The sequence below is a fragment of the Sciurus vulgaris genome, assembly GCF_902686455.1.
Source record: "Sciurus vulgaris genome assembly, chromosome: 4".
In the NCBI taxonomy this organism is placed as follows: domain Eukaryota; kingdom Metazoa; phylum Chordata; class Mammalia; order Rodentia; family Sciuridae; genus Sciurus; species Sciurus vulgaris.
The window spans coordinates 27,757,943-27,779,738 of record NC_136464.1 but is presented as its reverse complement, the minus strand read 5'-3'; the positions used below and the strand labels follow the sequence as shown (position 1 = coordinate 27,779,738).

The 21,796-nt window shown below is 51.3% G+C and overlaps 1 protein-coding gene and 1 long non-coding RNA gene across 4 annotated transcripts; one reads left to right on the top strand and one right to left on the bottom strand.

Moving 5' to 3' along the window:
- Positions 1–539: 539 nt before the first annotated feature.
- On the bottom strand, positions 540–3,145 carry LBX1 (ladybird homeobox 1; the record flags this gene model as incomplete). Its single annotated transcript, XM_079137306.1, has 2 exons — positions 540–2,128; positions 2,821–3,145. The coding sequence occupies 2 exons, from the start codon at positions 3,143–3,145 to the stop codon at positions 1,608–1,610; spliced, it is 846 nt and encodes a 281-aa protein (XP_078993432.1). The 3' UTR covers positions 540–1,607.
- A 377-nt stretch (positions 3,146–3,522) lies between these two features.
- On the top strand, positions 3,523–12,947 carry LOC306659648. 3 transcript variants are annotated; one of them, XR_013763363.1, is made up of 5 exons: positions 3,523–4,152; positions 9,249–9,322; positions 10,927–11,364; positions 11,696–11,926; positions 12,711–12,947. It is a non-coding gene; the product is annotated as an uncharacterized lncRNA (long non-coding RNA). The 3 variants fall into 3 exon arrangements; XR_013763364.1 differs by lacking the exon at positions 12,711–12,947 and having other exon boundaries at positions 11,745–12,655; XR_013763365.1 differs by lacking the exon at positions 12,711–12,947 and having other exon boundaries at positions 11,696–12,655.
- The last annotated feature ends 8,849 nt before the right edge of the window (positions 12,948–21,796 follow it).

Here is a 21,796-nt window from a genome sequence, read left to right as displayed (position 1 = left end):
GAGCAATTCAGCCTGCCCTCGTTGCTTTCAGCCTCGTTCTCTTTTATTCCTACTCCCCATGGATGAGGTCTGGGGAGGGAGTAAAACTTGGGAGCACCCAGGCTCCACTTGGTGTCCTACTGAATGACACCTTCGAGGGAACTTTGGGCTTAGCCGATGTCTCCAGGAGCTCAGGTAGAATATTTGGGGGACGCAAGACAAGTCTCTCTTCCTCATCCTTTGCCCCACACAGTTTTGTGCCGTGACGCTTCCCACTTTCACCGGCGCTTTCCCCCAGTATCGCACGCCTTGCTTTTTACCCCGACCTTCCGAAGCCTGCTTCTCCCCTCCCCCATTTAGTAGCTGCGGTGTGTTTGTGTACAAGAAGCACCTCCTCCTACTGCTCCCTTCTAGCCCCGCGATCTCATGCCTGCCCAGAAACTCCCCAAAATCTCCAAGGTTGGGTGACCGGCGAGGAGCAGCGAGGACCGGCGAGTTGATCCTGCCGTGCTTTTCTGGGTCGGGCCCACTCACTCAGACACGGTCACCGCCGGTTCTAGTAAAATGGCAAAGACTTTATTTATTGGAGAAAGAGGCCTTGGGTACAGTCCGCAGAGGAGAGGGCAGGGCAGGAGCAAGGGAGGAGCACGCGGGACCCACACTCAACGGGCCATCCTTGTCTGGCCAAGTGGAACTGGGATCTGGGTGTTGGAGACGGCAAGACAGACCCAGAGCTGCAGAGGAAGTGGAGTGAGGGCTTGGGTCGGCCTCCTCTCTGTCTCTGTCACATGCAAAAAAATTCTAAAAAGAGTAAAAAATAATTCTAGGGCTTTGGGTTCTGTTTTCGATGGTTGGTTGTTGGTTCTATGTCCCCCTACTTTGTCCCTAAGAGCTGGACTCCAGCAATCTGTCCGAGAAAATGCGAGAGAGAGGGAGGAATCTTTAAAATAGCATCAGTGGGCATTGGGAGGCAGAAATGGCATCGAAAACAGACTTTTCTCGCGGGGGGAGGTAAAATCGATTTTGAAACTTGCAAGTCAGGAACCGGCTGCCTCCCTTACCCCCTTCCCACGCAGGGAAAAAAAAGGGCAGAAGGAAATAAAAGAAGTCAACTGCAAACGGCCAAGGGAGGCGAGGAGGGAGTTGACTGGTGCATTCGCCACATGCAGAGAAAAATCAAAACAGCCGGAGCTACCCCCTTTTCTAGATCGCGGGTTAGTGTTCACCGCTCTGGATTCTGCCTCGCCCTCAGCCAACCCGGCAGCCTGAGAGCTCTGAAAACATCGAAATCTCTGAGATTTAAAAAAATAAAAGAAAGGAAAAACCCAGGCTGCGGTGGGAAGAACCTGCTATATAGGTTTAAATATCTATACAGAAGCCATACAGAATTGCACGGCGAGGGCTCCCGGGGCGGCGGAGGCCCCGTATGGTAGCCCGCCCGGCGGCCAGCCCGGGTTTATTGCTTCGAGAGGGAAGAGGCGGCTGCTGGGAGCCGAGTCCGGGCCCGGGGACAAGGGAGGAGGCGGGAGTTGCAGAGGAGGTCCCAGCTCCCCTCGGCGGCCCTGTCCGGGAGGCGGCGGATGTGCAGGCGCTAGGGGCCCAGGGCGGCGGACGATACAAGGCGCCGCTCAATCGTCCACGTCGATCTCTTCGTCTTCCTCATCCTCCGAGCAGTCCTGGCTGCTGGCCCTCTGGTCCGTGAGCGGAGAGGCGGGCGAGAGCTGCAAGGGCCCGGCGCCCGGGGCCTGCGGGGCGCCTGGGGGGAGTGCAGGAGAACCCGGCCTCGACTTGGCCCTGCCACAGCCACCGCCACCGCCGCCTGCGGCCTCCGAGTTCTGCTCCAGTTCTGCCAGCGCCACGATGTCCATCTGCCCGCTGGGGCCCAGTTTCTTGGCGGACTCCACGTCGGCCTTCATCTCCTCCAGATCCCGCTTGAGCTTGGCGCGCCGATTCTGGAACCAGGTGATGACCTGTGCGTTGGTGAGGCCCAACTGCTGCGCGATTTGGTCGCGATCTGCTGGGGACAGATACTTCTGGTATAGGAAGCGCTTTTCCAACTCGTAAATCTGGTGATTGGTGAAGGCTGTGCGGGACTTTCGCCGCTTCTTGGGGGTCTGCCGCTGTCCAAAGATGGTCATCCCATCACGGCCTGAAAAGAAATGACAGTATAGGCTCCCATCGGGAGAATGGAGAACCCACCCTGACTCTCACCCTATCACTCCGTACCCCACACAGGCCCATTAGGGCCTGCAGTCTATCCCTATTTCCCTTCCCCTATTTGACTCAGCCTCTCACACCAGAGCAAGCCTGAATTGTCACAAACCTCCGGTCTCTGTTCTCCTCGAAGTCCCTAGGAAAATTTGTTTGGATTTCTGCCTGACACCTAAGATTTGAAGTCTGCAATCCAGAGGAACCCAGACAGGGACTCCCGGATCGCAGTGTAAACGTTGGTTCCCCTTCCCAACCGCCTGACACTATCCTACCCAGAAAGTCCCAGCAAATGATTTTCTTGCTTCTCCACCCAGATGCTCCTAGGGTTTGGGAGTGCCAGGCCACTGGGAATCTGGGACCCGGAGGGAGCCGAGCTGAGCATGCAGACTGGTAAGAGAGCTTGGGTTCCCATTACTCTAGTCATATCACCCGGACTCTGGCCTACCCAGAGGTCTACAGGAATTAGGGATTGGGTTCTGTCCCACCTATCACCACTCCCAGCGGCTGCGGCTCGGGCTGGAGGGCCCTGGCGGCCGGCGCGGGAAGAAGTGGGCAGAGGCATAGGGCACAAAACACAGGGTACAGAAGCGAGAGGCGCTGGGCAAAGGGGAACCTAGCGGAGGCTCCTACCTTCCGCTGCCTGCAGGACGCTGACCTCGAGCCCCTTAAAGGTCTTGCTGGCGAGCTCCTCCAGCGCGCACAGAGGCGAGGTCTGCGAGAGTAGCGCGCGGCCCGCCAGGGGCAAGCCGCCCGGCGCGTGCTTGTCCGCGGCGGCCAGCAGGTGCGCCGCCCCGCACAGCGAGTAACTTCTCCGCACAGACGGTTTGTTCAGGATGTCCTCAATACTGAACGGCGTCAGTGGCTTGTTCGAGTTGGCGGGCGGTGGCAGGTGGTCCAGCGGGCTGCGCCGCCGCTCCTCCCCCGGCACCGCCTTGCCGTCCTCTTTGGAAGTCATCTCGGCCTCGTTTGGGGGCCCCTCTGGGGCGGCTTGGGCCGCGGGGACCCAGCCCGCGGGCAACTCGGGCGCCGGCCGGTGCGGGCAGGCGGCGGCAAGGAGGCCGCGCCGGGCAGGGCGCGGGCTGGGCACCGGACTGATTAGCGCGGTGGCTGAGGCAGGCTTAGACGCTCGGGGCCCACGGAGAAGAGCGCTGACGCGGGCGCCGCCGCTGCTGCCGGGGCTTCCAGCAATCCGGGGCCGGAGCCGGGGCGCGCAGCGCGGGGCTCCAGTTTCGCCAGCCCCGGTGCTATTTAAAGGTATCAGGTGGCTCCGCGGCGGCTCCTGGCCCCGGGTCCTGGCGGCGGCAGTTGGAAAAGCCGAGGCAAGGGCGCCGATCCCGGACTGCGAGGGGAGGCGGAAAGACGGGGCAATTGACTATTGCTAACAAGTTAGGCTTGATCGAGGAGTAATCAATTATCTGCAGCGGCCACGGCACTTCTTTCTCTTTCCTTCCTCCCAGTCTTTCTCCTCTCTTCTTTCTCTCTGTTCTCTCTCCCCGTCCTCTCTCCCTCCCTCCCTCCCTCTCTCTCTCTCTCTCTGCTCCCCCCGTCTCTCTCCTTCTCTACCTCTCCCTCGCCCTCTCTTTCACTCTCTCTCTCTCTCTGTCCAATGCAGGCGGCTCTAAGTTGGGAAGCTCATTAATTAGCGGGCCGGGGGTAGGAGGAGCCGGCTGGAATTAGCCTGCCTAATGCGCCTGTCAGTCCGGGCGCTGCGCCGCGCTCGGCCCGAGCTGTTTGTAAATTACATTAGCGGCGCCTTTATTGCACCCGAACCTCGGGCGACTGAAAAGCCACCGCCCCCACCCCAAACTGAGAGCCAAGCTCCGGGCGCACCCGCCTCCCACAGGCCTGGTTGCGATGGCAGCGCCAGCCCGGAGGTCTCAGGCTCTCCAACCCGGGATTTGGAGTCTGAGAAGGGTGGCGGGAACCCCAACCAGGGAGGGACGTGGCTGCGGCGCGGGTCAGGTAAGAACAGGAGTCCGGGTGGACCCGGTTCCACCCACTGTCTACTTTCCCAAGAAATCAAGAACCCAGAACCACCATCCCCGGATTCTTGTCCCTCACCCCCAGCTCTGGGCCGTGCGCCTGGGGAAACGGAATCTGAAGCCCTCCTGCACTGGCGCGCAGGAGGTCAGAGTCAGCTTCACAGTCCCGGGTGGGCAACGCGGGACAGGGGTGGGGATTCCAGCGGTTGGGGGAGGGGGCCAGTCAGAGGGCTCAGCCTTCCCCATGCCAAGAGGCGGAGGGAGGAGTTGTTGGTGGCTCTGAGCGCCTCTTCCACGGCCTGAGACCGAAGCTGCCACGCCACCCTACCTCCTCCGGCAATCTTGCACTCTTTCCCTGGTCTGCGGCTGGCTTTCCGGCCGGCTAGGGTACGACTGATAGGCAAACGGGCCGGGAGTCTGGGCTACCTGGACGGACTTAGGGCTCCTCCGCTGCGCTCCGCCAGGGCCCGGGCTGGGGCCCCTCTGCGGGCCCCGCCCAGGCCAGCACCCGGCTTGTGTGTACAGCCCGGCCGGCCGACTCCAGCTGTTCCGGATGCTGGGCGGGGGCCCGTAGGGGGCCGGGCCACGGCTGGGGCTGCGCTCGCAGAAACTCGCAGGGAGCCAGGGGTTCCAGTTAGGCTGACGGCTGGGGGACCCTATGGCCTGAAATTTGTGAATATTAGATGGGCATTTTGTGTGCATCGTTACTTGAAAGTGTTTATGTTTTTGAATATGCGTATTTGTGTGTGGTTCTCCATGTGTATATTTGTGTAAACGTATGTGAACTTGTGGGCATGTTGATCGGCTTGAACCTCAGCTATGTGTTTCATTTCCCTGAGGCACCGCAGCGGGGCTGTGTCCTCAGGCCCTCTTCTCTCTTGCTACCCCATCTGGTTTGTGTCCGGCCCTAATTTTCCATTTCTGCCCTTGGAGAAAGGAGGGGAGGGAGAGGCAGTGGGAGCCAAGGGAAATTCTCCCTGCTCACACACAGAGGCACAGACCCGACAGGCTTTGTTTGTAAACTCCCAGGTGGGTAATGTGGTTACACAGCTCGAGCTTGAACCAGAGAAGGGCCCAGAGAGGACAGTTTTGAGGGCTTATGGTCCAGGGCAGAGGTTGGAATAGGAAGAATGGAACTTCTTTGCCCTCATACCTGCCCGGAAGAGGGAGTGAACTGAGCTGGGCTATGGGACAGGGAGCAGATTCTCTCTATGCCTCCAGTGGAGAGGCCACTGAACATCAGAGATTGGTTTCTTTATCTCAGTGAGTTGTGTTTGAAGCCATGACTTCCAGCTCTCTGGAGTAATAGAGATTAGGGAGAAAGGATTCTTCTGTGGGGCCCTAGTGCTGACCTCCAGCATGCTTGAGAGTGTGGAAAGGAGCTCCCTTCTTCCTTCCCCACCTATGCCCTGGATTTTGGAGGAAGGACAGGTGCTCAAAAGAAGAAATGGTAGAAAAGGGATTTCAGTTCTCACAGAGCTACAGATCCATTCCTGGGGCAGGCCTGTCTCTGAGGCATCCCTGCTACCTTGGAAGCCACAAGGAGATTCTGGGACTAAAATAGTAGAGTCAGAGTTTAGGAACTAGAGAAGAATGGAAGGAAGAGGGCACCAGAGAAGGTTTGGAAGAGTGGGGGCAAGATAGGTCTGCCCTCTCCTCTCATTTCCTGCCCTTAGAATTCCATCTCACCCCTTTCCTGCCATAACCTTAATTCCCTGAACCAGAGCCTCAGGCAAACTCCAAACCAAAGAGGCAGAGAGGCCTCTCCAGATCTGGGACTGGGCACTTTAAGTTCCTATCCGGAGGTGAGGGTATCCTCCCAAACCTGCCCCCTTTACTGTGCACCTGGTACTGACCAGCAGAACTGTACCTTAAGGAAGAGCCCAGCAACTGCTATTGCCCATCTTCCAGTCCCCAAAGACCAGCGGAGTTCAGGATTACTGGGAGACTTCTAGGAAGGGGTGGAATGTGAACTGAGGAGCATGAAAGTCCTGTTCCCTGGGACCTTCGGTTTTCAACCACACCATGTCAAAGTGGGGAGAACCTTGCATAATCATCTGCTGTATCACCTCCGCCCACCTTCACCAAAGTCTCCTTCCCTGGGAGGCCCAGCCCTTTTACCCAGTCCCATGCCTTTGCTTCTTCAACCTAATCAGTTAGCTTCTTGGCCAAACATGTTCAGGAGCACTGCATATTTAGGGGTGCAAGGGGACAAGTGGTACCACCTGGTGCTTTGTTGTTTCAATTTACTTTGCCCAGGTCTTCTCATCCAGGCCACCTTGGAAACAAGCCCAACTATCTCAGCAACCTTTTCCCCACCCTGAGGGTCTATCCTATCTCCCCCGCTAAAGCCCCACACAGTATGTGCTCAGCTAGGACCTTCTGGACTCCTAGGAGTCCAAATTCTCTGACCTCCCACACTGGTCCTGCAGATCAGTGAAGTGTATTTTGAGTTTGGGATTGGACTCCCTCCTCTCTGTCACCAGACTGAGATCCTAGAGTCTGATAATTCCATCGATCTCAGACTGAGGGACAACTGGTTTTCACTGATATTGCTTGAATGAGTTTCCAAGGGTATACATGGTTGTCTGATATAAAGGGGAATGACTCAGGCCAAGACTGTGAGATTCTAAAAGAGAACTACCAGTAGTGGAATGGAAATTGGTTGGAAGGAACCCAGCCATCACTTACTCTAGGGGCCCTGTGCTGGGGCAAGGGAGATACTCAGAGATTCCCCCGCCCCTAGCCAACTGAGCAGGGAGCTGTAAGAAACTGATTCCCAGAGTCTGCTCCACAGATGGAGTACCCATTTTCAGAGCCAATTGTACACCCTATCCTGACTTTTTTTTTTTTTTTTTAAATGGGACAGAGCCTTTCTTTTCTTTTCCTTTTTGATACTGGGGATTTAACCCAGGGGCATTTTACCACTGAACTACATCCCAGTTCTTTTTATTTTGTATTTTGAGACAGGGTCTTCCTAAGTTTCTTAGGGCCTTGCTTACTTGCTGAGGTTAGCCTCAAATTTGTGATCCTCCTGCCTCAGCTTCCCAAGTCGCTGGGATTACAGACATGAGCCACCATGCCCAGAAACATATCTGGACTCTTGAAGTCTCATTTACTTCCTGTAAGTCAGGGTCCAGCCTTTTTTCATCTCTAGTGGGAGAGGAAGGAATCATTCTACCCAAAATATGCTTGCCCCCTTCCCAGTTTAAGGAAGATTCCAGACATAGAGAAGGGAAAGAGCATTCATTGCACAAACTGCCATGACCCAAACAAAACGAGTTATTCCTTAGTACAGGAAAAAAATTCAAATCCCTTATGCTCCATCTGATAAGTCTAGATTGTTTGGGTGGCCCCATTTGTGCAAGCACCACCCTTAAGCCAGAATTCCTTCAGAGGAAAGGGTCTGACACCACTTGAAATGAGAGTTAACTTGACCACCACTCTGGATCACTCTTTCTCATGTAGACCTGCCTCTCTGACACTCCATGTGGAGTTCAGAAAGTGCGTCCTCTGCTATAGAAGCAGATTGGGATTGGTGGCCTCGTGCCACCCTGACTGAGCCAGGACTTCCTATGTGGCCTTTACATTCTGCCCTGGGCTACTATCTATAGCAACAGCAACAATAACTATGGCAGTAAATACCATAAGCCCTTAACTTGCCTGAACCCAGACTGAGTTTTATTCATTTCATTTATTACTCACAACCTTTTGAGGTAACTACTGCTATTACCCGTATTTTACAGGTAAGGGGGAGCCCAGAGAAGTTCCCTGAGGCCCAGAGAAATTCAATAACCCATCCAATGTCACACAGCTTGTTTTGAAGTAAAAAAGATTGGAAAACCTTTTTTTTTTTTCCAGACCCAAGTTTGTGCCCTTAATCCCTGAACTATCAGGTTCTTAATCAGAGGTCCCCAAGGGCTCTTTGAATGGGCTTCAAGAGTTCTGCAGACCCCAGAAATTGTGTATAAAATTCATATGTGAACCCAGATGGGCATATTTTTCTGGAACTAATATTACATAACACAGTGGAGTCTCAAAAGGGTTGGAGATCCAGAAATGATAAAGGCCACAATCAGGCCAGTGGGGAATAGGAAGTTGTCTCCTCCTAGGCCTGGGGAGGGGAGCCAGCTGCTCCAAAATTCAGACTGGGTTCCAAGCTGGTGGGGCAGGATCTGAGGGCAGGCTATTCCTTTGGAGAGCACCCCCTTCCCTGCTCCTCTTCTCACTACTTCTTTTATGAACTGACTTCCTTCAGAGCTTAATGTCTAGGTGACTCTGCCACATGAGAAATCTCTTCCTGGAACTTCAGCTCTGTATGGTGGGAGGAACTGATTGTTCTTTGGAAGCATAAAGGGCATAAACTGACTGCTGAGTGACAAAGATAGGCAGGTATGGAAAGACTTACCAGGAGGTACTCAAGTCCTAGGTGTCCATACTATTAGACCACCAGAATAGCCTTCTATTTTGGTCCCAAGCCTTTGGCCCTGCATCCAAAGCCAGAATTTTCTCTGTCACTTCTCTTCCTGGTGCCTCTTGCCCTATATTTAATGCCCAACTCATCACCTTGGGGAATCCCTTCCTGCCCTGTCCAGCTCCTCAGCACACACCCTCAGGGTCACTATCATGTTGCCAGGATTTGTCCATCCCTCCCCTTCTTCCTTTCTCTCTATCTGGCTGTGAACTTGGGGAGAATGAAAATTGTATTTCCTCTCTATGCCCCTATACCAGCCTGGCATATACCAATGGCTCTCCCAAGCACTTGATGAATGTAAAAATTAAATGAATAAATAAGAGACAAAGAGAGAACCAGGCAGGGCTCTCAGCCTATTCATCTAAGAGAGAACTGGGGGTACAAGTGAAGGGTAGGTGCATTGTTTTTGCCAGCTGTGAGCAGATGTGTGAGGCACCTTGGTGCTCATACCTCTAATGCACAGAAGGTCAGAGATCTCATTCTTTAATGCTTTTTGGCTGGGGTGCTGGGTTCTGGACCCAGCCGTGGTGGTATAATCTGACTGAGGAATGAACTTTGTACATACTAGTTTTGTTTTGGTTTTGTTTTTGTTTTGAAAACAGGACTGATTCCACATCACGTGTTGGGCCCAGAAGCAGAGAGGAAGAACAGACAGAAGATGGGGAATGAAGGGCAGGTAGGAGTAGCAGGAAACAGAAACCACCCTGCCCCAGTAGCCCAGGGGTCTGTCAAGAGGGTAAAGGAAGTTAAGTATCCGGGAGAGAGGCCTGGTTCTGTTTCCACTGGAGGTAACATTTGGGTGGAACTTCAAAACCAGAAGCATTTGAATAAGTGGGGAAGCAGGAACCATTTTGGAGAGAGGGGACTAGTCAAGCAAGAGCCCAGAGATGTGGCTAGAGTGCCCCTATCCCTTTTTCCCTCTGTTGCCTGGTCAGAGAACTACTGGGGTCAGGACGAAGTACACCCCAGTGGGTTTGCAGGCTTGGGGCAGCGATTGGTGGGCTCCTGAGATAGCTGTTTGGGGCTTGGAGGAGTGCTTGAGAGAGGTTGTGTCAGGTCCTTGTGGATGGGCCAACAATGGAGTTCTCTTCTTGCTGCTTCAGAGCTAACCTTCTCTCTACTAACACAGTGGGCCCAAGAACTCCGAGGGAACAGAGCAGAACCAATAATAAGTCAGTGAGCGTCCTCCATTCCACAGAGGCCTCATAGCCTTTGGGAGGGCGCCAACCACAGGCCGGCAGTGGGGTCTGGTCTGGGCCGGGTGGAAAGGCACAGGGACCAAAGGGGAGAGTCCAGGAGACCGAAGAGCGATCCCGCCCGGGCAGGCTGGACACAGGAAAGGCCTGAGTCAGGCTTCTCGCAATAAACTGCATGTGAATAATTCAGGAGCGGCGCAGAGCCTCATTGCATTAAGGCGGAGGCGGTTCGCGCAGCCCCATCGTCCCCGCCGAGCCCAGGGGCCCACTAACGCGCTAGAGGAAGTGGGCAGTGTAGAAGACTCCCTGCCACGTAGTATCCTAGGGTATGCCCAGGCCAGTCCTGAAAGCCTAAGCATCCCAGAGCCTTTCGGGCTCCACCAGTTCGAGGCCGCCTGCGGGGCATTGCTATCCCGGCCCAGCGGTTCGCGTGCCCCAAGAACCCAAGTAAGAGAATTCAGGCGCCGGACTGAGGCCAGAATAGGGCTAAGAGGAGATACAGAGACTGACCTGCGGAAAATCTGGCAGCCCAACTACCCAGCCGCACCGGGAACGTGGGCTGCGTGACTCTAAGCAAAGTGACAAGACAGGCTCGGTCCTGTGCTTGGATCCAATACCCTTGAGGAATTCGTCCCGCTCGGGATTTTCCTTACTATCGAAGGGAGGGGCCAGGTAAATCTCAGAGCCCTCCACCGGCTCTGGACAGCCAGGTTGCCTGGCCTCTCCCCCCACCTCTCACCCGTCCGCGGGTCCAATTTCGGATGCGCCTTGCGCGTCTGTTCGTCGGGGCCTCAGCGCTCGCCGCGGTGCGGGAAGGGAGTCCTAGGCTGCTGGGCCTAGGAGAGTTAAGCGCTTAGCGTCCGAAGCCTTGTTTCGTTTAAGAGAAACCAAGTAGCTCCCTTCGGCTTTTCCCGCTTCCCATATGTCTCTGGGTTCCTAATCTTGAGGGATCGCACGCATCCCATCTCATTTACAGCAATGCTTCCGATTTCTCTAGTTCCTGTCCACGCCCTTTTCTACTAGGTCAACCTCACCCTGTCTTCCCCCTCTGACTCCTTTACCTACACAACCTTCCTCACCTCAGTGAGTCCTGGACCAAGACCCTCGCACTGGCTCCGCTGCCTCTCCGGTCCAGGGCCGGCGGGAGGAGGCCCCCAGCCCTGTCCTCACCGTATCCTGCGCCTCCAGACCCGAAGCCACCAGTGAGGCAGCTCCTCTCTGCCCTCTGCCCCAATCGTTCTCCTTTTGCTGATGCCTCTTCTTCCTCTTCATCTTCCTCTACGCATTTCTTATTCGTTTTTCTTCGTTGGGTGAGGTATGGAGGGCCGCAGCCCTGGCCCCTGGAGAAGGCTGGAATTTACTCTGCCGCTGTTGGCGCTGGCTTCGACGTCAGCCAAATCACCATCCCGGGATTCCAAGAGGCTCAGGAGTGCAGCTCAGGTGCCTTTGGAGATGCAGATGAGGTGGACTGATGGCACCTTGACCTCAGACAGCTCGACCTCTGGCTGGCTGTGTGCTTTTGGTAAGCTCTTTTAACCTCTCCGAGCCTCGATGGTGGCAAAGGGCAGGAGGCTTAGGAACGGGTGGCAGGAGACAAACCTTTTATTTCGTTTGGTTAAAAAAAAAAACAAAAACACAAAAACAAAAAAAACCCTTACCTACATCGGAGCTTAAGGAGCAAGTGAGGTTCTAAAAAATTCTAGGTCTGAAATGACCATTTATTTTAAAGAACATTTAGGGAGCAATTGGTAGCTGTTATTTCTCTCTCTCTCTCTCTCTCTCTCTCTCTCTCTCTCTCTCTCTCCCTCTCTCTCTCTCTCTCTCTCTTTCATCTTTTTTAAACAGCCCATAAGGTGCCAGGCATTCGACTCCTCTTCAGTTCTCACCGTCTCTATTTTGCAGAAGAGGAAACATTGAAGGTCTCATCGCTCTAACCAGGCATTGGAACCCAGATCCGGTACGGAGCGTCTCGATTTTAAACCTCTCAGTTTCACCTTGGACCCGGACCCGGGACCAACTAAGTGGAGAGGAGTTGGGTTGAATTCTCAAGCGTTCGTCCCCCGCCCCTCCCGGCTCTGGGAAAGGTTTGAAAATTTTATTTATTCGGGTTAACGATTTTGGCGGCGCCTAAAGAAGGATGAAAGTAAGACCAAGGAGGGACCCAAGTTTCGGGAGTGCCCCTAGGGAGGCGGCAGCAGCAGGGCTGAATTCAAATCCCTCCTGGATTTGTCCTCTTTGGAGTCCGTCCTAGTCTGTCTGATCTGTGGGGCCTATTTTCGGACAGTCCTGGACAGAGAAGGAGAAGAAGCCAAAGCAGATGGCTTGCCCAGATGATTCCCCCACTATTCCTCCCTCTCCAGGGGCTCCTCTCTGAAGTTGGATCTCCCTAGCTGGAGAGGTGGGGTTGGCTGTTTGGGATCAGAATGGAAGCATGAGCCTAGGAACCTCCGGGTGGGCAGGGAGGGACTGGAGTCCGGCTCCCCGGCGACCAGGTACCCAGCCCCAGTCGCGGGTTCGCTTTGTGGCAGCCCCGACAGGCCACGCGTACCTCACCACAAGTCCCATTACGTTGTATTTATGCTTCAGTTTATTGTTTCTTCCCCCTCTCTTATTATGGTCTCACTCTGGGGGAGGCAAAGGATATAATATATTCATCTTTATTATACCAAATCTGTGTGAAGCATTTAATAAAATGCTGTTTCCACACAGCCAGGGATATTAGTGTGAGCCATTCTTAAGTTAATGCTCCTGTACTGAGAGCGCCTCCGCCACAGCGCCTGCTGCCGGGGGATCATGGGAAGTTCAAGCCACTGCCCGCGCGCTCTGGGAGCCCACCCAGCAGGTGACCTTCTTGCCCGCACGTCCTAGGCCCTGCACTGGTCCTAGCACGTCTCTCCGGGACTCCTCCAGCTTCCGCCTGGCAGAAGGGCTCGGAAGAGCCGAGGTCAAGACCCACTATGTTCCTAACCCTCAGTGAGTCTTGCTTTGCTCCTAAGAAAATGAGAAGTCCATCACTGTGGCCCTTGCAGGGCTCTTGGGAGACTAAAGAAGATGTAAGGATAAACAACGTTTTATAAATAGGAAATAAAAATTCGAGAATTTGGGGGGAGGGAATATATGAGGGCCAGAGAGAAACAAGGAGGCTGCAGGAGTAGTTCCAGGTAACAGAGACCAAACTGCACCTCAGGGGAGCAGATGAGTGCAATTACAGTTTGAGATGAGCTCAGAAGGTTTCAGCAGCCTGGGCATCACTCCCAGCGGATGAAGACCACAGAACCTAAAAAGGACCTCGGTTGGTTCCAAAGTGCCTGGCATCATCTTTCCTGCCTAGTCATTGTTAGTGCAGTACACCACTAACAAATTGAAACTCAGAAAGAATAGGTGGCTTATTTGAAGTGACCTAGCTAGGAAGTATTATAGAAGATGACACTGTCGTTCAGGCTCCATCCATGTCCCTCCCTCCCCTAGCCCTGCTGCTTCCTATCCCTAACCACCTGCCCCATCATTCAGGGTTTTATAAACTTCATATTCACACACACACACACACACACACACACACACACACACACACACACACACCTGGAGATGCCCTAGGAAGAATCATCAGTCTCATGACTTTCCTTATCCAGGTCCACTGTCGGATATCCTTTAGAGCCACTGCCTGGGTACTTTTGGGGCCCAGGTTTGGACATATTGTCTGATTTCGGCTGCTTGTACCAGCACACCAGACAGAGCCAGCAGTCAGGCCAGGCCAGCAGGAGGACTTGTGCAGGAGAGGCTTGAAGGGGCAGGTGAGTCCCCCTGATTAGAATGAATAACCCCCAATTGTCAATTCTCCTCCGTCCCCATCAACCCATCCTTGGGGGTGGGGGCTGTACCAGGTCACCCACATCCTGAGGGCAGCTGGTGGGTACTTGAGGCCTAAGGTACTTGAGGAATCTGACAGCTCCCACCTAGGGCTTGCTGAGAAGGGTACAGACTAAGGATCTGGCAGAACTAAGACTACAGTGCCCTACTAGCAAGGTGCCTAGAACCCAAAACTTAAGGAGGCATTTGCTCTCAATGTTGAGTAGAACCTTCAGTTTTATGCTTCACCCTCATCCTGGCTCTGTTGTGTGGTCCCAGGAGATGGGAATCATGATCAGTGAGTTTCTGAGAGGGAACAGGAAGGCTGAGTTTAGTTCTTCCTTGTGAATGGCTATCTGAAGGGTAGAAGTGTAAAAATGGAAAGAGCTACCTTTTGTGGGAGTGAACTTCCCCTAACACGTAGAGTGCTTAAGCTGTTTAGAACCTGCTGAAAAGAATCATAATCTCGGGCTTATCATCATCACCATCATCATCATCTTGACCATTCTGCCATCACTTTGTGTCAAGTAAGAGCTCTACCCATGTTATCGCATGCAGTATATATGAATGTGTTTTGGCTGAGGGTGGTATATCAGAGTCTCTGAACTTTTGGGCCTTTCTGGCTCTGAGAGTCTATTGTCGTCTAACACTAAGAGCATCTCAGTTCTTCTGGTTGGTTGTTTCATTGCATTGTAGTTATCATATGTGGGTTTGTTTCATGACCCATCCTAATGGGTAAGCTCCTTGAGGGAAGGGCCTGTATCTGATCTCATTTTTTAAATTCCCTGTCCTATTACATGCCAAGCACAGGCCTGGGCACATAGCCAGTATATAATGAATATGTACTGAGCAAACCCATGAGTAAACCAGTGTCTAAAAGCTGTCTGGCCATCTGCTCTCCAGGCTGTGACCAACAAAGTCACTAGGGTGGCCACTGGGGGCGCCAGTACTACCTCTGCAGTAATTGTCCTCTTCCCTACAGCCAAGCTAAGTTCAGGTGGACACTTCTACAGTCTCCCCCAACAGTATGTGCCAGCCCTACACTAGCTTTTGTGTGAGACAGGGCCAGCCCACAGTTGGCCTGTGCAGAAGGACCTCAGTTCTCAAACTGGACAATCCTCATGAGAAGTCATTCAGATGAGGAAAGGGCCCCTGGGAGATCAGAGTGGGAAAGGTTCCTGGAGCCATGATGTCTGCCAGGCAGAGCTGAATCTAGATCTGGTCTTTGAAGGATGGGAAGGATCGAGTGGTTGGAGTGAAGAAATAGAGAGTGCCAGTTTGGAGTAAGGGGGCAGCAGTGTAAAGGGACAGAAGTAGGAATGTCCACAGTATTTTTGGGGGACGGGCAAGCTGGGCTGGCTTGAGCACCAGAGGATGATAAATGGGAAATGACATTTGTGGAATGCTTTGAGTTTCCAGGCTACAGCTAGAGACCAGAAAATGAAGTTCAGAAACCAGTGTCTAGAACTAAGATCCCAAGGACAAAGTCCAGGACCCAGTCTTGTCCAAAGCTGTTCCTTCCTTTGTATAAGAGGCCACTTTGGTGACACCAAAGTCAAAGAAGGTATATGAGCTTATTGGGGAACAAGATGGACTCTTCTAATTGGTTTGGCCTGGAAATCCAAGCCCAGAGCCAAGAGCAGCACAGGTTCACATGAGGTCTGTCCTCCCAAGGTTGATCATGACTAGCTGACTATCTTGAGTCCCCCCAGATCAAAGTCTAACATCTGAAATAATTCGCATCCCAGGCACCCTGAACCAGGGCAGGAGTCACCCAGCATCCACACCTCCATCCTCTCCACCACCTTCTGAGAGTTGGGATCTGAAAGTCTAGGCTGGGCCCAGCTGGGCCAGGCCGCTGGAGGGTGGAGCTGCTGTGCCTGTGGTGGTGCCAACTGAGCCAGCGTGTAGGCGTTGCTGCGCGGCCTGTCGCGGAGCGCAAGCCTGCCAAGGAGCCGGAGCGCTGTGCTGCGTGGAGGGTGTCAGGGGTGGTATTGTCGGCGCACAAATGCTCAACTTTATGTACTTTTAACTAGAGGTGTAACAGATGGCCCCGTTTCTGTCCAAGCCAGGGAGACTGGTGCCCATTCCGGCTGCAGCCAATCAATCCCGCCACTCTGGGGGGAGCTACAAGCTGGGCTGGGAGGCCTGGAGCCAGCAATCGCACAAGGCTGTCTGCTCGGGCTGGCCCAGCGCTGCCTCTGCCAGCCGCTCAGCCATGGGCCTGGGGAGGTAGGAGGGCAGGCATGTGGCAACCCTGCCTGGAGCCTGGTCAGAAGCCTGTCTGGGAGGGAGAACCTGGACCTAACCATGAGCCCCCAAATGGCCAGTGACGACAGTCGTGTCCCCAACTCACCAACTGTTCTCATTCTCCTGTGACCCCTGTTCAGTACCTAACCCCCAAACCTCTAGTTTCAATCTCTTCCAGATCTGTAACTCTGCAGTGGATACCAGACATTATTATGGGAGTGGGAGTAGGCAGTGGTGCCATTTGAAGAAATAGTCACAAGATTGTGGATGGCTTCAAAAAATGCCCAAGACAGTGAAAGAAGAAGAAGAAGAAGAAAAAAACAAGCCTAAAGGGTCCCAGAACTGAGAGAAAATGCAAATTAATCTATTCTTACATTCATACAGTCAATCAACAAACATTTAGTGAAAGCCTACTAGGAGCCAAGTTCTTTAATAAGCACAAATAAGACATAATTCTTATCCTTATGATCCGCTCCAAGAGAAAGCAGACAAATATATAGGTAATTGGAGCACTGAAATAGGACTCAAAAATCTGCAGATGGACTTGGGAAGCACAAGAGCATTTAATCCTGCCTGAGAGATCCAGGGAAGATTCCAGCAGCAAGCTGGCTCAGAGCTGGGTTTTCAAAATAGTGGTGCACATCTATAATCCCAGTGACTTGGGAAGCTGAGGCAGGAAGATCACTAGTTTGAGACCAGCCTGGCCATCTCAAGACCCTGTCTCAAAATAAGAATTTAAGAACTGGGGATGTAGTTCATTGGTAGAGTATCCCTGGGCTCAATCCTCAGCACTGCAAAAATAAATAAACAAACAAATTAATTAATAAAAATAGGAGGAGTTTCACAGAGACAAAGGCAGAAAAGGGCATCTGAGGGGAAGGGACAAAATGCACAGAGACATAGTAACAAAGAACAGGTGGTAGTAAGGATCTGAAAAGACCCAGATGTGACTGGAGTCTGGGTTACAGGAAGAGGAGGAGGAGGGAGGGAATGCGGCTGGACAAGGAAGGGGACAGGCCTGGCCATTTCTGTAGGTTGGCAACTTGGTCCAATAGGTCTTTTCCCTCAGTTGCTCCTGTCACCCACTGCCCCTTATCTTGAGGCTGAAGGGAATGAGATAAGGCAGAGCAAGGTCATAACACAGAAGGGGCGGGACTCTGCTGTGTCAGTTCTCCAGGGCAATCCTAGTCCCGGCCTTCCTTTTTCCTGTGTTGAGGGACAAGTTTCTGAAACCACAGACCAACTCTCCCTTAACTACATACCTATGAACTTCTGAACCTTTTAAAAACAGTCTTTCTAAAGGTTCCCTAGAAAGGGTTTGGACTGGGCTTGGGGTGTAGCTCAGTAGTAGAGTGCTTGCTTAGTACATTCGAGGGCCTGGTTGCTTCCCTAGCATCTCAAAAGAAAAAAAAAAAAAAAGAAGAAGAAAAGGTTTGGACTCCATTTATTTGTTCATTATTCATTCATCAAGCATTGAACATTAGCTGTGTTTAAAGTCAAGCAGGAAAGTGAGGCAGACAGACCATTGTCCTGGACTGTAAAGAACTGAAGTTCAGATAGAAGAGGATGACCACAGTCTGTGTAAGTGGGGTCCTTCCCTTTGCAAGAAACAGGATCTCCTAAGTAATCACAAGAAAAAGGAGGGCAGTTTGTATAGAAGTACTTGCTTGTCATTGGAACTGAGCCCGGAAAACATACAGGGACAAAAGTAGCTCTGGGGACCAACTTCTCTTTCATGGCAGTGTCCAAGGGCAACCCACAGGGCCTCTCTTTATTCTGTGTGTCTCTCTCCTCATTATTACTAGTAAAATTAATAATTATCATTATTGTTAAAGGAGGAGGAATAATCACTAACAAGTTCTGAGTCAGATCCACTGGTGTCCATGTTCATCTCAATTAATTCTCTTAAGAACACTGTGTGGTTGGCTAATATTGTTATTCCCATTTTACATATATGAAAACTGAGGCTCAAGGAGGTTAGATCACTTGCCCTAGGTTCAAGCCAGGAAGTGGTGGCATCAGAATTCTCACTCAGGTCAGCCTCCAGAGCCCCAGCTCATAACTGTTTCTGACCCCTATGCAGCAGCGAGAGCTTTCTGGGTTTCCTCATAATTTCTCATAACCGTGACTTGCATTTGACCAGGCGGCCTCTCTGAGTCTCGCTCTACATCACCTCTGTTAACTGCTCCAGTCTCTCAGTATTTCACAGTTCAAATTCCCAGGAGAGGAAATCGGACTGGCCCAGCTCATCTTTTAATGCCAGGCCACATTGTAAGCAGCTGCCCAGCCAAAGAGCTGGCCAGGAGTGGAGCTGTGTGCACTCACTGATCAGCATCTTTGAGAAAGCCAAACATAGACATAATATGCTAAGGAATGGAAGGAGCAAGAAAAGGATAAGGGGAGGCTTTATGGAGGATAGTTTGTGGTTGAGGCTTGAAATAAGGATAGGGTTTGGGGAACACATTTGGAGACAAGGACTTCCTGAAAGAGGAACATGGGTTGGGGGTAGCATGAGTCACTGTCAAGGACCAAGGTGTAGTTCTGCTTATGAGGCGAGTGGGATGCATGGAAGGGGTAGTGGAAGTGGGGCTGGAAATGTAGGACTTGAATGGCAGCACAACTGAGCTATACCCCAAGCCCAAACTGAACGTAATTCAATGGGAATTACAGAAGGTCTTTGAGCAGGAGACAGATGTGATGGACATGTGCTTCAGGAAGGGTAACCATATGCCCTCTTGCCCCACTGCAACATTTTTTTTTAATCTTAAATTGTTGTTATTATTTTAAAGAACCTCCTTTTACTCTCAAAAGCCTCCTGGTTTGAATAATAAAGTATATGATCACCCCAGCTTTAGGACCTACAGCTGTTGCTGTGGTAGGATTAGAAGAGAGACAGGATGGTCGTGGATGAAGAAGTGCCATGGCTCAGGAAAGGAAGACCAGAACCAGAGGAGCAGAGAGGATAGAACATGAAGGGGTCGGAGCAAGAGACAGGGCTGATGTAGATTTGACCAGACCTGGTGGTAGATGGGTTCAGGAGATAATGAAGGAGAAAGGTGGAGTCCACTGACTCCAAAGCATCAAGTTTGATTGAAAGAATGGGAGTCTAAATGCAGGGTTTGTTGGAGTCAGAGATGGAGTTAATGGTTAGGGTTACAATGAGTCCAAAGTGCTCCCATCCACTCTGAGATGCTTAGCAGAAAAGTGGACATTTCAGACCAGAACTCAGAGCTGCCAGTTAAGGATTCATCCAAGCAGATGGCTAGTTGAAACCAGGGAAATGGCAAACTTGCCATGGAGAGGGCAAAGGAAGACAAGGAAACTGAATCCTGGGAGATCCCTAGATGTAGGAAATTGGAGGAAGGAAAGAAGTTGGAGGAGACCAAAAAGGAGTATTTGGGAAGTTAGGAGTAAAATGAGGATGTTGAGTGGCTTGAAGATCATGGAAGTGTTTTAAGGAGGGAATTGGTATCACATCCTCAGAGTGAGTGGTAAAGAACCTGACGAGGTTAGGGTAACCACGTATTCAAAACGTCTATCCAGTTGAAAGGAGGGAGCAAGAGCTGAGTGGGACAAGATATAGGAGAAGATGCTGATGGAGAAAGTTCTGGGAAGACACAGGAGAGATTTGGTTCTTGGTAAGAAGGACCTTTTTCTCCTCAGAGACAGGAGGGAAGGAAAAGGCTGGTAATGATCCAGGGAAATTCCAAGGTGGGTTGGTGGGCTTGTGGACAGGTAGAGAGAGCAACTTTACTTGAGGAATGGTCTCCACATTCTGGTCAAGTTAGAGGGAGAAGAGCAAGGTCTTGAAGGCTTGCACAGAAAGTCTGTAATGGGTTGGAATTGTAATTTAGGATGAAGAGAAAGGTTTCTCCCACCAAATACCAATGAGGGAATGTGGAGTCATTATGAGCAGACTGTTTTTTTCCACCTGCTCTGGCATGCCCAGGAATAGGAGCCAGAAAAGAGAACAGTGGGGTTTTTCAGGGCTGGAGATTGGTGGACAGCACAGCCCAAAGCATGGTGCTGATGTGTCTGATATGGGACAAGGTAGGAAGGAGGGAAGTCAAGTCAGAATGGGAGTGAAGGGCAAGGAAAGGCAGGGGGTTTAAGGACCTGGAGCCCACATGAGTAGGGCTGGGAGAATGAGTGAGGTGAGAGGGTAGGAGATTGGACTCAAAAAGAGACTTTCAGACCCTGAAATTCTAGAGTTTCCAGGGATGATGAGTGGTCATGCCAGTTTGTAACTGGACAGAAGTATCCAGCATCCTGTCTAGAATGGCTGGACTCAAAGCCTTCTGATCTTCAGCAACCCTATCCTGGGGATTGAGGAGGCCGACAATTAAACAGCTCTCAGCATTCCTAGTGACAAAACTCAGGTTTGAATTTTTTTTTTTAAATTGCAAGAGCGTTTCTCTACTAAAAATTTTTTTAAAAAAAGAAGAAGAAAGAAATAAATAAAAGAAATAGAATGTTCAAATAATCAAAATAAAAAAGTAAAATAATCCAAAATTTCACCCCTCAGAAATTACCAGTGATAACATATTTATGAATACTTTCCAAGATCATGGCATATATATTCTTAATTATTTGTTTAGCTATGAACAACAGAAGTTTATCTTTCAGAGTCCTTAGGACTAGAAGTCAAAGATCAAGCTACAGACAGATTCGGTACTCAAAAGGGGACTACTTCCTCATAGAAGCTATCTCTAGCTGTGTCCTCTTATGGCAGAAGGGCTATATGTACTTTCTAAAAAATTGATGTGGGGATATCACTATATATAATGTTTTTTTTAAAATAAATTTTAATTTTGGAATAATTTTAGATTACAAAAAACTTGCAAAGATTGTACAAGGAGTTTCTTCATACTCCCTTACCCAGTTTCCCCCACTGTTAACATCTTACTTACCATAGTAAATTTGTCAGAGATAAGAAACCAGCATTGACACATTATTATTGACTGAACTCCAGGCTTTATTTGGCTTTCACTAGTTTTTCCACTAATATCCTTTTCTTCTTCCAGGATCCAATCCAGAACACCGCATTGTATCTCGTATACATACTGCTTTGCAACCTGCTTGTTTTAGTCAATGTATGTGGTGAATGCCTTTTGACGATGCTAAACATTCTTCTACACCATCATTTTAATGGCTACATGGTATTCTGTTGATGACTGTATCATTGCCAATCCCTACTGAGGGATGTTTAGGTTGTTTCCAATTTTTCACTCTTCTAAACAAGTATGGGATGAGCCCCTTGAAGCTAAATTGTCTGGACTATCCTGGTTTATATCTTTATAATAAATTCCTCAGCACAGCATTGCTGGGGCAAAGGGGACACACCTTGTGAAAGCTGTGGATGCATCTTATCCAAGTTCCCTCCTGAAAGGTTGTACTAATTCACCCTCAAAACATCACCACTCAGACTTTTTTTTTCTTTTTTCTTTTCCTTTTGTGGTGCTGGGGATTGAACCCAGGGCCATGCTCATGCTAGGCATTTTTTTTTCATCTAAGTTTATAACAGGGAGGGGTTTGGGTATAGACAGATCCCTAAGAGGGGCTGTCTTTGTCAGATCCTCCCTCTGTACCCTCAACTCTTCTGTGGCCCACAGGGTCTCAGTTGGCCCTGAGTGGAGTTAGCAGCTGGAGTGGGGGTTGGGGTGTGGCCAGGCTATGGCCCCTGGGCTCTGGGGACACCTCCTGAGCTGGGAGCTGGGGAGGGGGTGCTGGCGGCTGCCTGGGCTTTGTTCTTTTGCCAGGATCTGAGCTGGTGGGGAGGGAAGGGATGAGGAGAGGCTGTAAGGGGAGAGGGAGCCCTCCTCTCCCACCATGAAAGCTGAGAGGCAGGAGGGCAGCTC